Source organism: Mustela nivalis (assembly GCF_964662115.1).
Source record: "Mustela nivalis genome assembly, contig: HAP1_SCAFFOLD_1980, whole genome shotgun sequence".
Lineage (NCBI taxonomy): Eukaryota > Metazoa > Chordata > Mammalia > Carnivora > Mustelidae > Mustela > Mustela nivalis.
The window spans coordinates 55,781-70,304 of NW_028134684.1; the positions used below are offsets into that span (position 1 = coordinate 55,781).

Here is a 14,524-nt window from a genome sequence, read left to right on the forward strand (position 1 = left end):
CCCGGGGGGGTCCGTGGGAACTTGGATCCAACTGAACCCCCAGTGTGCACGTCCTGCCTGTCCCCGCCCCCCCCAGTTCCTCCACCCACAGCCCTCCCCGATGTACGTGGTCAGGCTGGGGACTTTTTCTCCCTCTGGGCCCTCAGCCTTGCCCCCCAGAACCGGATAGTCTCTTTGGAGGGGGCAGAGCGGGTCCCGCGGGCCGGAGCCTGCACACAGACACGGGGTGCAGAGCACTGCGCGGTCCTTTATTGACACCCTGCAGAGATCCCCTTGCGGGGTCGGGGAACAGGCTGCCTGGCGCCAGACGCAGGCTGGGGGTGCTCCGTGGGCAGCCGCTGGCCGCACAGAGCGGGCCCCTGCATGGGGAGCTGGGGGAGGCGCGGACAGCATGTGGGGCGCTGCCCGCTCTCTGAAGGCGGCAGCAGGCTCGCGGCACTGAGAGGTTTCGGTGAAATTTCTCGTTAAAGCAACCTGGTGCCCACGGGCCATGCGCGCGCCCTCCCTCCTGGGCTTGGCGGTTCTGCCCGGCGCCGTCTGCCCAGGGGCCCCGGGGCTGGGGGGCACAGCTGCCTTTGAGAATGTCAGAAATGCTACGGTCCCTCTCCAGAAATAAAAGTGTCTGTGCGCACCCCGAGTCTGCTGAGCTGTGCTGGGGGTCGGCACCCGCTCCGTGGCCTCCCGTCCCTGGATGGAAGCTGCTGCTGAAGGCCCGGGACCGGAGAGCGGCCCACCTCCAGGGTGAGCAGGAGAGAACCGAACCCAGGGCCCGGACACCGCCCCTCTGCGTCATTACTGTGCCTGGGGGGGGGCATGGGGGTCCCCCGCAATGCCAGGTGGGGAGAGCCTGGGGCGGGCAGGCAGGAGGTGGGGGGGACGGAGGGTACCGGAAGGATCTCCGGCCCAGGTAGGCTGGGTGCGGCTGGAGCCCATGGGGGCAGGCCAGGGTGGCGAGCCCCGAGGACGGAGGCCTGGGCACCCAGGCAGCGCTCAGCCCACCAACCCTCCTGGGTGCGGGGTCGCCCGGGCCCGGCCCATCAGGAAAGCACTTTGACGCCGAAGTGCTTGCGGAGCTGCTCCAGAAACACAAACGTCAGCACCGTGTGCGGCAGGAGGCGGATGCCCGCAGGCAGGAGGCCCTGGGGACCCGGAAGCAGGAAGTGAGGGGAGCCCCAGGGCCCGCCCCGCCCCGCGGCCCCGCCCCGCCCCGCGGCCCCGCCCCGGGCCCGCGGCCCCGCCCCCAGCCCCGCCCCCATCAACAGCCCACCTTGTAAAAGGCCAGCGGCCCCAGCTTTGCTGTCTCTACTGCGCAGTGGAGAACACCCTGCAGAAAACACAGAAATTAAGCAATAAAAAGAACTGCTTTGGGGCGCCTGGGTGGCTCAGTGGGTTAAGCCTCTGCCTTCCGCTCGGGTCATGATCCCAGGGTCCTGGGATCGAGTCCCGCATCGGGCTCTCTGCTCAGCAGGGAGCCTGCTTCCTCTCTCTCTGCCTGCCTCTCCGCCTGCTTGTGGTCTCTGTCTGTCCAATAAATAAATAAAATCTTAAAAAAAAAAAAAAAAAAGAGAGAACGAGCTGCTTTTTCTCAAGGCACCCATGACAGCCCCGTCCCCAGCACTGGCCAGGGGCCCTGCACAGTGAGCGGCCCGGCATCAAAGGTCGTGACGGCAGGCAGGCAAGGTCACTGGCTACCAGCCCTGCTGACACAGCAGAACCAGGCACAGGTGACCCTCTGGGCACCCACAGCGTATGGCGGCCCCACACGGTGCGGGGGGGCATCTGGCAAGAGGCATAGGGCCCAGTAAGGACACTGATGAGGCCACGCAGGGGCCCCGGGGTCTGGCCAGCCGCCTTGATTGCGGCCCCCACCGACTTTCACAGACTTCAGCGAACCAGCCAGCTCTGCGACACAGCAAGGAATCGGGTTAAATACACACAGGGCCGAGGGCCGCTGCACGGCTGGCTGGAACAGCGGCGGGAGAGAACACCTCAGCCACGTGCCAGGATGGGGACACGGGTGCTCCCAGCCACGGAGGCCGAGGGTGGCAGTGTGGGGACCCCTCCCAGGTCCCCCGTCCCTGCCCGCATGCCTGTACCGTCAAGGGGGATGGTGACTGCAGCCGCGACTCACCTGATACTCGCCCTTGGAGTTCATGAGACGCGTCTTCAGGACGTCCAGGGGCTGGCACAGGATCGTGGCACACCCACCCTAAGGGGCAGCATAGCACCGATGGGCCTGCCAGGCAGAGTGAGCCAGCACCTCTCGTCCTCCCCTCAGAAACCCGTGGCTCGGACCCTCACAGGTACCCTCACAGGTACCCTCCTGCAGGACCCCGGGACACTGGGGATCACTCGGAGTCATCTCAGCTGGGGCTCCGGAGCCTGGGCGCCCGCCTACATATGCAGCCCGAGAGGGACCTCCGCCACGCCTGCCCATAGCCTCCTGCCTTCCGAGCCCCGGCCTCGTCCCGGGCACCCTCAGCTCCCAAGGCTGGTCAGCCCCAGGTCCCAACGGCCAGGCCCGGCACTCACCGCGATGGAGCTGGCGATGAGGTGCGTGAGGACGCCGTCAGGCAGGTGCCCGGTGCTGAGCACCAGCTGCTTGGCCTGATCGTAGCAGGACAGCTGCAGGGGTGCAGCGGTGAGCAGGTCTGTGGGATGGCTCCCAGCCCCAGGTGGAGCAGACAGGGGCCCACAGGGACGTCACCGGGACCGACCAGGCGCCTGCTCCGCAGCACGTCTCCACGGTCACTGTGACCAGGCAGATGGAGGAGGCCCGACCGGGAGGGGCCTACCCACCTCCCCAGCCCCCCGGTGTGGTCCGAACCCACCGCTTTCCTCCACCACCTCTCCAGGGGCTGAGGGCGGGTCCCCCAGATGCCACCCCAAGAGCCCCCCACCAGCAGGAGCCCCACCTGGCCCACGGTGACAAGCAACCCTCGACTGGATGCCATGGTGGCGCCCGAGAACAGCTTCTTCAGACCCTCTGCCGGAGAACGGAGGTCAGGCGCCCAGCCCAGCGCCCCCCCAGCCTCCCCCCAGGTCCTGCACGACGCTCCCAGGCCCTTCTGCCTCCTTGGACTCCCCCAAACACAGGGCCTGCTCCTCTTACCTTCCCGGGCCACGCGGTACAAGCCGTCCACGGCGTGGGCATAGCTGCCAGGGACAGACCACGGGCCCGTGTGAGGCTTTCCCTGCCCACTGGCCCCCACGGGAGGGCCCTCCATGGGGAGAGCCATGCAGCTCCCCCGGGGGCAGGGGACGACAGTGCCTGAAGACCCCCCGAGGCTGGGCCTGGCTGTGGCTGTTCCTTAGGGTGAGAGGGTGGGGGGCCAGCCTGGAGCCCCGTTTTGCCCCTGGACTGGAGCCAATTTCTACTCTAGCTGGGGTGTCAGTCTGTAATAGTCTTGGGATCAACAGGATCTCAGACTTTATGAAGAATGATATTTTTACTGTTAAAAAACAAAAAACAAAAAACCCCAGCTCCCAAACTTGTTTAAAGGCCCAAAGTCACTTAAACTTGTAAACGGTCCTTCCTGTGAACATACAAGACACCAGACAGGCAGGGGACGCAGCCAGCCCCCACCCGGCCCCTGGAAAGGACCCAGAAGCCCTCTTGACTCAGGGCGGATGGGCGCGGGGTCAGCCGTCTCTGCCACTCCCGGGGACGCCACACGCAGCAGGACCCGTTGGGACTCCCAGCTGGGGCCCGCAGAGCTGCTCAGGTCTCCCTGCCCCGTGCTCCCGGCAGCCCCCCACAAACCAGAGTGGAGCCCGGCCCGGCCACTCACTTGCGACGCTGACTCGGGGGCAGCTTCACGTCGTTCTGCATCCTGAAACCACCACACCGGCTCAGGGGCGGAAGGGGCCAGGTACGCCCCACACAGAGGCCAGCGCGCTGCGGGGCTTGCCCCACCCCCTCCTCCCACCCCTGGGTCCAGGACCCCAAGGTCCAAGCGCTTGTTCCAAGCTGAACACACCGCGGACACCAGCGAGTCAGCCCCCCCCCCGCCCCCAGGAGTCAGGAAAGACCCTGACCTTGGCGGGGGCGGGACACACACTGACCTGACATTGACCATATCCGCGGGCGTCCCCACGAAGCCGCCAATGCAACCTGGGACGACAGACCCCAGAGCCAACATGGGACGCGGGCGTTGCCCACCTGCGCCCCCCCGCCCCCGGCCCGGCGGGCAGCTCACCGCTGATGGCGCCCAGCAACACCTTCTTGTAGAAGGGCAGGGGCCCCTCGCTGCCCTTGGTCATGTGGTCCCGCACGGTCTCATAGATGGCGAACCGAGTCAGGGAGTAGGTCATCTGGGGGAACAGGGTGCTCAGCAGGTACAGGAGGCGTATCCTGTCCGCCCCCACCCCACCTCCATCATGGGCCACGGGCAGGGAAGGACCCTCCCAAGGCCCCACGGTCAGCAAGTGACTGGGTCGGCGCGGGACTGAGCCGATGCTCAAACCCGGGCCGGCTGCATCCGGGTTTCCCTCCCCGGGCCCAGTCTCCCCATCTCTCAGGGGAGGTCGTGAGCCAGCTCCGAGAGCGGGGCGCCCTGCCCACCCAGCGTCCCGGGAGGGGCAGCCCGAGGCACCTGTCGGCACAGGGAGGCGCTGAGGCCGTTGTAGAGCGCCAGCACGCCGTCGGAGCGCACCACCTGCAGCGCCATGCCCGTCATGCGCAGCTTCACCTGCTGCTGCGTCTGCAGGTGCACCTGTGGGGACAGCCGCTCACCCGCCGCTCCGCCAGCCGCCCTCAGCCACACGGAGACGCAGTTCAGACGGGAAACCAAGGCACAGAGAGACACAGAGGTCTCCTACGGGGGCCCGGCTGGACTCCACGCCCACACCGGGCCCCAACCTCCACTGCACCCTATTCTGCCTTAGGAGCGACAACACCGGGAGCCCGCCCGGCCTGTGAGGAACAGTCCACACACACGTCCGGCCCTCACCGGCGCGCGGCAGGAGTGGGGTCCTCAGTCCCATGCCGATGAGGACACTAAGGCAGGATGCAGACCCCGGCTAGGGGACTCCAGAGCCCCGTCTTTTTTTTCCCAAGATTGATTGATTGATTGATTGATTTGACAGACAGAGATCACAAGCTGGCAGAGAGGCACGTGGGGGTTGGGGGGGAAGCAGGCTCCCTGCTGGGCAGAGATCCCAATGTGAGGCTCCATCCCAGGACCCTGAGATCATGACCCCAGCTGAAGGCAGAGGCTTCACCCACTGAGCCCCCAGGCGCCCCCCCAGAGCCCCATTTCGTAGCTATAACACTTCTCAAGAGGGGTCAAAAACTATGGGGCCGGGCGCCTGGGGGCTCGGCTGTTAAGCGGCTGCCTTTGGCTCAGGTCGTGACCCCGAGGTCCTGGAATCGAGCCCTTCGTTGGGCTCCCCCTCTCCCACTCCCCCTGCTTGTGTTCCCTCTCACAGTCTTTCTGTCAAATAAATATAATCGTAAAAAAAAAAAAGTTAGGGGGCCTCAGAGACAGGCTGAAGAAACATGAAGGCCTTGGAAGAGATGCTGGGGGTCCAGTGGGGCAGACGGGAAAGGACGCTCCTGGGGGGCCGGGGCACGGCCTTCCCAGAGTCTGTCCTACACCCCACTCTGCCCGGCCCCAGTCACGTTCTGGCTGGGCCTACTCGGGGAGGTTACGGACCCTCCTGCCTCAGTTTCCTCAGTGTGCTATGAGGATTAAGTAGCTGGTGGGGGTACCTCTCCCTTCCCTTCCCAGAGCCTTGGGTGTGGGCCCCACTTTACGCCTGGACTGGAGCCAATGCCGGCGCTAGCTGGGGTGTCTGGCTGGGGGGCAGCGAAGGTGGGGAGGGGGGCTCCGCTCAGCCGCATCGGCTAGCTGGACGGGACAGAGGGCACTGGGCCTGGGGGCAAGGCGTCCACGCGGAAAGCAGCCCTTGTCCAGGCGAGAAGCAGCCGTGCGACTGAGCCAGGGCATGGGGCAAAAGGAGAGTTCAAAGAGCTGTAAAGTCATTTCTCCAGTGGCCACCCCGTCGAGAGGCAACCAGCTCAGCCAGGGAGGCCAGCCTCCAAGGCTGCCACACTGCCTGCTGCCCGCCCCCCTCCCCCGCAAAGGGCTGCGTCCTCCCCCGGCCAGACAGCAGCCAGAGTCCGGTGTCTGCCTGCCTCCCTTAACCTCCCTCCTGGCGGCCTTCTGCAGCAAAACAGCACCAGGGGGGGCAGGGCATGGGACAGCGAAGTCATGCGAAGTCCCAAGGAGCCTCGGACAGTGGACAGGGCCCTTGGAAGCTGCGTCCCCCATAGTCAGACACAGAGCCAAACCCCAGGGTGGCACAGGCCTGCGTGGGCAACGGGAAAGCAAAGCAAAACAGACACGAGGAGGTTTCTCCGTTCTCAAACCAAAACGCAGCTTTCTGTTCACGGCCACCTCCTCTCTCAGTGGTCACTGCATCCCCCGGGGCCTGACCCTGCTCCCCCTGCCGCCTCTCAGGCCTCTCGCAGGACAAGCCAGGTGTCAGGTGCGCCAGTGGGGCCACCACCTCCAGCCCCCATGTCGGCTAGTGGCTAGTCCTGCCCGGACTGGTGGTTTGGTTCGCGTTTTCACTGGGGAAGTCCATCCCCTCCATTTAGAACAAAGGCTGCTGGAAGAAACAGGTCCTCAGGTGGAGGAGGGCCGCGGGCGGGGGCTGCCTGGCAGGAGGCTGAGGTCTGGGCGAACAGGGCCACAGGCGCCAGTCCCTCCCAGGGAGTGAGTATGGGGATCAGGCTGCTTTGCAGGGCGTGGGGAGGGAAGGAGGTAGCCAGGGAGCTGCCCCCTGGCCCCAGGTTCCCCAGGGCAGGGCCTCCTGGGCAGAGGAGGCTTTGCATCATTGGCCCTTTCTTCTTTGTTCTTTGTAGTGAGAAAGGGACAGAAAACAAACCCCCCTTGGCTGGCCCCGGGAGACAAGAGCAGCTCTGTCTCATACTGCCCCACAAGCACTTTTTTCCTAAAAAAAGTAAAATGAGTGTGAATGCTTCCTGCCCGCCCCCAGAGCAGGACCTGCGTGGGCACAGGGTCTGCGGCTTCCAGGTGCCCTCCCAGTCCAGGAGAAGCAGCCCGGGGCAGGGACCTGCAGGGACGGGTCGCATTCCCTCATTGTGCGCTGGGTACCCACCGGCCGCGGAGGCCACCTGGCCCACGCGCTGGGGGTGCTGGAGCCACCCAGCGCGCACGCCACAGAACCACCCCCTCGACTCCAAACCCGGCGGACTCCTGTCCTCGGAGCTGCGGGATGGAAACGGACTCAGAGAGGCCAAGCGGCCAGCCCAAGGTCACACAGGTGGTATGGGGCACGACCGACGCCGGACGCGACCCGCGGTCCCCGACAAGGGGCACCCGCCGCGGAGTGGGCAGGGTCTCCGGCGGGCGCAGAGAACCGCAAGGCGGCCCAGGTCTCAGGCCCTCCCGGGCCGGTGCGGGGCGAGGCGGGTCAGCGCCCAGGGGCGGGCGGCCCCCCGCGCCTCCCCGCCGCCCCCCGCGGCGCCCCCCGCCCGCCCCCGCCCCCGGCCGGGCCGCGCCGGCCTCACCTTGAGCAGGTCTAACGGGTGCGTGCAGCAGGCGGCCCCGCAGGAGGCCAGTCCCCCGAAGTACCAGCGCGACACGCGCGCCTCCGCCGCCATGGCCCGCGCCGCGGACGCCCGGGAGCGCCGGCGGCTCGCTCGCGGCTCCTGCTGCCCGCAGCCCCGCCCCGGCCTCCGCCCGGCTGCGACCCGACCCCGACGCCGCCCCGACCCCGGCCCGCACCGCCGCCCGCGCCGAGTTCAAAGCGCCACCCGCCACCCGCGCCCCGCGCAGCCAATGCGCCCGCGCGGCCCGGGGGGCGGGGCCAGGGGCGGGGCCGGCTAGACTCCGCCTCGAGCCGGGGGCGGGGCGGACCGCGTGCGTCTTAAAGCGGCCGCGTCCCGGCCGCTGAGTCGACTGGGCCCCACGGAAATGCCAGCTGCTGTACCCGAGGAGTGGGGGCATGGCCGGCCCCCCGCCCCTGCACCAACTCCTGGGAGCCCGCTGGGTGGGCCGGCTCCACTGCCCCCGGGAACGCGGCGACCCCCGCCCCCCTCCGCCCCTGCAGGGTCACCCCCACGCCTAGGGCAGGTCTCCGAAGGTCAACGCGGAGGAGCGGCCTCGGCGCCCGGCCAGTCCCTGACACACCCGAAGGCCAGCCTCCTGCAAACAGCCCGCCCCAGCCGCGGCCCTGACCTTGCACCCAGCGTCCCAGCCCCACCACGCAGGCCCTAGGGGTCAGCCCTGGGACACGTGCATGCGCCAGGCGGGTGGCAGAAAGCCTTCCTGGAGCCGGTCTGCGGATTACAGGGAAACTAGGGGCAAAGGACAGTTCGGGAACACCAGCCGACCTCCGGTGCTCCCGGCCAAGTGCAGCCTCAGGTGTGCTCTGACCACACAGCCCCAGGCAGCCGTCCTGGAGGGGACCAGGAGACGGGAAGTTCCGAGCCATGGCGGGTGCGGGCTTCTGGGAGGTGTATTGGGAGTCCGCGTGCCCCCAGCCACCTGTGCGCAGCTCCCCACTCATTCCCCCAGCCAGCAAACAGGAGGCGCGAGTGTGCCCTAGGCTAAGGACGCATCTGCTGGGCAAGGTGGAAATCTGCACTCCGGGGTCACCTTCCGGCCGGGCACAAGGACCCAGAGGAGACCGAGTCAGAGACCCCTCCCACAGGAAGGTGCGGCTCAGGGCGGGGGTGGGCACAGTGGGCGGAGGGTCACAGCAATTTCCCGGAAGCCAGAGAGGAGGCTTCTGGCTGGCTCAGTTCTCAGTGACTTTTGTTCTTGGGGTTCTGAGTTCAAGCCCTTCATTGGACATAGAACTTTATTAAAAAAAACTCAATTGTATTTCTACGTATCAGCAATAAACTGAAATTAAGTTAGGAAAAGCAATTCCATCAAAAAAACACCCCAAAAACAAAAACAGAAGGTGTGAGACACACACCAAAAGCTCTGCAACAAAGTGAGAACGCGTCAGGGAACGAGGCGGCTTCCACACCTACGGCTTTTGTTCTTCGAGACAGGTCACACGCCAGATCAGTGGGCTGCAGGGCGTGGCCTGAAGAGGCCTGAACACTGAAAATGTCAAGAACAGCCGCCCAGCACGTCCCAGCCGGGAACTCCCTCGAGGCCTGGCAAGTCCAGGGGTGGAGCAATGCTGGGAAATGGAAAATGCACCAAGTATGGGGAATCTTTTTAAGAAAAAGGTGGCACTTTGCAAGCTGTACGTCAGCGAACTCAAGGATCCCCAGATGAATTCTCAAATGGATTCTAAGGACTTGTTCATGAACCCAAGGTCTTAGACGGGGAGGTCAGGTGAGGTCCTTAAAACAAGGCTGCCTGGCCAGACCTCTCAGGTCTGCGCTGCTGCACTCCCTCGTCCTCACGCAGTTTAGGGAGGACCGATGGGGCCACGTGGGGGGCCAGGCAGACACCAGAGTCCCTGGAGTGGGCAAGAACTCCAGATCTTCCTTTTCCATGTTTCACTAACCTAGCACTTCCACCAGGATCTGACGGGACCTGTAAGGTTTTGTGTGGGTGCCATACCTGGGACTCAGGACGCACAGCAGACCCACCCCTTTGCTGAGCCCAGGGGCCAAGGTCACGTGACATCCCAGGGATTCAGGGCGCACCCACCTATTGCCAGGTCGGAGACACAACTTTATTGGCCAACTGCAGACCAGAGCAGGAGGGATGGGGTAGGACCAGCCAGGACCACGAGGTCAGGTGGACAGCCCCAAGCGAAGAACTCGTGAGCACAGCCCAAGCCCAGTGTCAGGCAGACAGAATGGGGCTGGCCTGAGAGCCTCATGGCCCTGGGGTTCAGCAACACCTGCTCTTCCCAGCAGCCATCCCCAGTCCAGCCAGTACTGAGCAGGAGGAGGGAGTCCCCACCATCACCCCAACTCCTCTGCAAAGGCAAGGGGGCTCAGAGAACACGCAGACTCTGCATGCGACCTGCCAAGGCCGGCTGAGGGCTGTCTCTGAATTCAGACCACTCCCTTCCCCCAGAAGACGCAGCTGGGTCTGCAGGGTGCAGGGCCAGCCATACCCGCTCCAAGTGGCCTAGTAGGCGCGGGTTGAGGGATGGGCCCACCAGATCTGCTGATGGTGAATCATTAACTCTCCAGGCCAGCTGGGGCCAGACTGGGCCAGTGGGGTTTTTGGGTCAGGGAGCAGCCTTCTTATAAAGCATTCAGCAGAAAGCACGTTCTCTGGGTGCTGGGCACGCCTCCCCTAGAAGCACAGCAGCTCCCCACACCTGTCCTGAGGGGTTCTCTCCCAACGCGATGTCTCCTGGTCCCGCAGCCCTGTCCTTGCAGATCATTATTCCAGCGTGGCCAGGAAGGGGTCTGCCATTCTCAGTCTGCTAAAGACCACCACAGGTGCCCCACGCCCACTTCCTGGGGGATGATCTGCCATCAGCCACATGCCCGCTGAAACCCCCCAGGCAGGGTGGGCATTGCACACACCCCATGGTGTGCTCCTGCCAGCCCTGGGAGGTCAGGCCCCTGCACACAAAGGACCCAAAGACCGCCGGTGACCCCCACATGTCCTGCTGGGCAATGAGGGGGCCACCTTAGTGATCTCAGCCTGGCCCACCCAGACACATCACTCTGCACACACCGCACCCGAACAATGTATTTTTCTCAGTGGCCACCAGGGGGTGCGCGTTGACCGCAGTATGTTCTAGAGTCTGTCTCCCTGGCGCTCTTTCACGCAGGAGCTGTGCCTCCAGGCTTGGCAGGTCCATCCGCCTGACGGAGTCGGCCCATGGGCACCAGTGCCGTCGTCCTGTCCGGAGGCCGCTCCCCCCAGCGGGGCCCAGATGCTGGGGCCTCACCCAGGTCCCAGGCACCCTTGTCCACCAGTCCTCAGAGCTGGCCTACTCCAGAACCACAGTGCCGCCCACCGCCTCCAGGGCTGCCTTGATCTTCTCTGCCTCGGCCTTGGCGACATTGGCTTTGATTTCCTGGGGCAGGGACTCCACCAGCTTCTTTGCCTGCCACAGAGCAAAGTCAGAAATGGCGCCTGGGTGACTGCAACTGACCTGCCCCAGAAGGAGCCAGTCCCAGTGCCATTCGCGCGTTAGGGACAGCCGGGGGGGCCCGTGCAGCACGCGGGCTCACCTGAACGAGGTTTATGCCCTGGATGTAGTTCTTGATTTCCTTGATCAGCTTCACTTTGTCCACAGGCTTTGCCTCTGTCAGGCGGACGGTGAAGTGCGTCTGTTCTTTCTGTGCCGGGAAATCATCTTCTGCCACCTCGGGGAGGGAGAGAGCAAGCACCGGGTAAACTGGCACATCTGCTCCTGCGCGGCCCTGTCCTGTAACCCCAGGCCCCAAAGCCAGGCCAGCATGGCCTGCCGTTCCCACAGGAGGCGAACTAGCCAGAGCCTTCCCTCCCTCACACACCCCCCGGCTGGGACCCGGCTCCCTCGCTGGGAAGGCCGCCTTCTCCCGGAGGCTGTTCTGACTCTGCCTCCCCCTTGCCACCCGCTCAAGTTCCCTCATCCTGCCAAAGCTGCATTGTGGGGGACAGGCAGGGGGCCACCCGCAGCTCTTATCCAGCAGCGTGTCAGGGAAACCGCAGCATTCCTGTCCTCAGCCAAACCCCAATCCCTCATGGGGGACAAAGTGACAGGCAGCTGCACTCCACCTTCCCCAAGGGACCCGTGAGGGGAGGGTGGGAGGAGCCGCTGCTGTCACAGTACCCCCTGCAGCACCGCAGCCTGGGGCAGTCTGGTTTGGATTTGCCCCCGGGTTGTTAACGGTGTCCTTTCATTCTCAGAAGCGTTCCAGTTCAGACAGTAAATTCCACAGTAATTCTGTGGCTCCTTGCCCCAAATGCTCAGCCTGAATCTCATCAGCCTGTAAAGCTGACAGTTCACAGCAGACGGGGGGAGCGGGGCTGATGCCACTGGAACCCTCAGACACATCTGGGACGGGGGACCCTCTACAGGACCCCTGACCTAGGGGATGGCCATGGAATGCAGACTGAGGACAGGAGCCAGACTTCACAGACCCAGGAACCAGATGCGACCAGACAGACCGTACTTAGGCTGGGGTAGACCAAGTGCAACAGAGTCTGGGACCATCAGCGGATCTGGGTATCTGAGCTAGAAAATCACCATTAATGATGTTTGTTGCACACACGGCTCGTGGCTTCATTAAGAAAACACCTCGGTTTGAGAGACATGGGCTGGAGCACACAGGGAAAGGACAGACCAGACACGTGCCTTAAACACCAAGGGAAAAGTGAAGTAAGTATGGAAAAACCTTATTGCCGTTGGGGCTGGATGGTAAGTATTTGGGTTGTTCTTTGTACCTGTTGATAACTTTGGAATCTCCCCCCACAAATTGCAACCAACCCCCCCCCCCCCCCCCCCGTGAAACAAAAACCACAACAAAAGTGTGTGACTTCAGGTCTGCTGGTTTCTTCGTGGAGAACCAAACCTGCCCACCGCCCAATCTCTGGTTCAGCCCTGACCGTGCCCCACGGCTCTCGTGGACGCTGGCCCTCTGCCGGGAACTCTGCTCTCCTCCCGTGCGCCTCTATCTCCCCCACGGGGTCACCTCCTTCTTACAGGCTTCCCTGAAGCTGGAACCCTGCCCGTCATCCTCCCTACCTTTCCCCCCCGCACTTATGATGCTCTGCTGTGCGACAAAATTTTTCTTTCTCCTCTTATTTCATTCAACAAGAAGCACGGTCTCCGTGTGGGCAGGGGCCTGCATGTCCTTGGCAGGGAAGGCGTCCCAAGCAGGCTGCAGGGGGCCCACAGGGAGAACACACAACTTTGTGGGATGTGTCGGCTGATGCAGGCCCAAGATGAGGGACAATGAGAGAAATGTGGCCATGTGACATGGTGGCACCCTTTTGGGGGGCCCCTGGCCTGTGCTCACCTCGGGGGCTGCTGCCGCAGCCGGGGCAGCTCCAGGCATCGCGCCGCCCATCGGCATGAGCCCGACATCCTGGATCTTCAGCGTTTTCTGCAGGGAGAAGCCACAGCAGTTCGAACACACCCACACCGCGAGCCCGCGGGGCCCTCGCACTCGGGGAGCCGCTTCGGACACAGAGAGCAACACAGGGCAGGGGCCGGGCCGTGATACCTTCAGAAGCTCGTTGAGATCCGAGATCTCCAGGAGCGTCAGGCTGGCGATGTCCCGGACCAGCTGCTGGATCTTGGGGGGGTACTCCTTGGGCGCGTTATCCAGCGGGGCACCGGCGAGGGCCTCCCCCCTCCGACGGCCGCTGCATCTCACCCGCCGCACAGCGCAGACGCGCGGCACCTGCTGCCTAGCCCCCCCCCAACACGGCCGTCAGCCGGGCCCAGGCGCGGGCCCGGACGGGGGCGGGGGTCGCCGCAGCTCAGGGCGAGCTCCTCGGTCCCAGCCCAGGCTCTCGGATGCGGGGTCCGGGCGGACGAGGGGGCTCCGGGCCTCCTTCGGGTCCTCCCCGAGCCCCGGAGACCCGCGCACGGACTTGCAGGCGCGTTCGTTTCCGGGCGGACGCGCGACCGGCCCGCGGGGGCAGGACGCGGACCCGAACGCGCCGGTCTCGGACCGCCGCTCCGACGCTGGGGCCCTCGGGCGGCTGGACGCCGACCCGCCGACGGCAGCCCTACCACGGCCTTGGGGCCGCGGGGGCACCCGAGGCCCGGGGAGGGGCAGGGCCGGCGCACGGTCATCTGGGGCCACCCCGAGCACACTCAGCCGCCCGCGAGGGTAGGGAGTGGGCGGAGGGGTCCCTCGCGACCCCGCACCGCCGCCGGGACCCGCGAGTCGGGGGGCCGCCCGCCGCCGCCGCCCCCAGCCCGCACCCTCAGCTACCGGCCGCGGCCCCGACCTTGCACCCCGCCAGCCCTCGGAGGTACCTGGCGAGACGGAGCGCAGCGCCCTGAAGCCTGAGACACGGCCCCCACATGGGGCGAGCGGCTGCGGGCAGCATCGGTCCGCAGGCGGGAAGGTCACACGCGGCTCCCCGGGAGGAGGACGCTCTAGCCGCCGGGGCCGCGGAGCATTCGAGGTGAGTGAGGACGCTCTAGCAGCCGGGGCCGCGGAGCATTCGAGGTGAGTGAGGACGCTCTAGCCGCCGGGGCCGCCGGGGAAACAAGTTGGAGAGGACGCTCTAGCCGCACCTCGTGCGGGCTTCCCCTCGCTCTCTGTGGTTGCCCGCAGGGCGACGAGCCGCGCAGGCGCGGGCGCTCGTTGGTGGCGGCTGGGAGTTGGGGTCGGAGTCGGGGTCCTGGGGCGGGACGCTGAGTCGCTGGGGCCTCTCCTCCGAAGGGGGACGAAGGCCGAGGCTCGGGGAGGTGGTTTGGGCCCCGGAGCGGTCCGGCCGGGGAGGACAGTGCAGTGACCCCTCCGTACCCTCGCGCCGGCTGACCCCGGGTTTCGGCTCCGCTGCGGGGCGGGCGTGAGGGTCCCAAGTGCCCTTTCTCGGCAGGCCCCGTGGTGGGGGCCACGCCCGCCCTGGCCGCCCGCAGCCGGGGTCATTTAGCGCCGGGAGCTCCG

At 65.5% G+C, this 14,524-nt stretch overlaps 2 protein-coding genes across 3 annotated transcripts; both read right to left on the reverse strand.

Annotated features, from left to right (window-relative positions):
- Window positions 1-227: 227 nt before the first annotated feature.
- SLC25A10 (solute carrier family 25 member 10) lies at window positions 228-7,819 on the reverse strand. Of its 2 annotated transcripts, XM_082750861.1 has the most exons (11): window positions 7,541-7,819; window positions 4,596-4,715; window positions 4,200-4,314; window positions 4,066-4,114; window positions 3,792-3,833; window positions 3,113-3,156; window positions 2,916-2,986; window positions 2,533-2,625; window positions 2,132-2,209; window positions 1,268-1,324; window positions 228-1,139 (listed from the first exon to the last, which is right to left on the reverse strand). In XM_082750861.1, exons 1-11 carry the CDS (start codon window positions 7,631-7,633, stop codon window positions 1,038-1,040), a joined length of 864 nt encoding a protein of 287 aa, XP_082606987.1. In that variant the 5' UTR covers window positions 7,634-7,819; the 3' UTR covers window positions 228-1,037. The 2 variants fall into 2 exon arrangements, with proteins under 2 accessions (XP_082606987.1, XP_082606988.1); XM_082750862.1 differs by lacking the exon at window positions 2,533-2,625 and having other exon boundaries at window positions 7,541-7,761.
- Window positions 7,820-10,634: 2,815 nt separating this feature from the next.
- Window positions 10,635-14,075, reverse strand: MRPL12 (mitochondrial ribosomal protein L12). The gene is made up of 5 exons (XM_082750875.1): window positions 13,885-14,075; window positions 13,121-13,307; window positions 12,914-13,000; window positions 11,141-11,275; window positions 10,635-11,013 (listed from the first exon to the last, which is right to left on the reverse strand). The coding sequence occupies exons 1-5, from the start codon at window positions 13,956-13,958 to the stop codon at window positions 10,897-10,899; spliced, it is 600 nt and encodes a 199-aa protein (XP_082607001.1). The 5' UTR covers window positions 13,959-14,075; the 3' UTR covers window positions 10,635-10,896.
- Window positions 14,076-14,524: the final 449 nt, after the last annotated feature.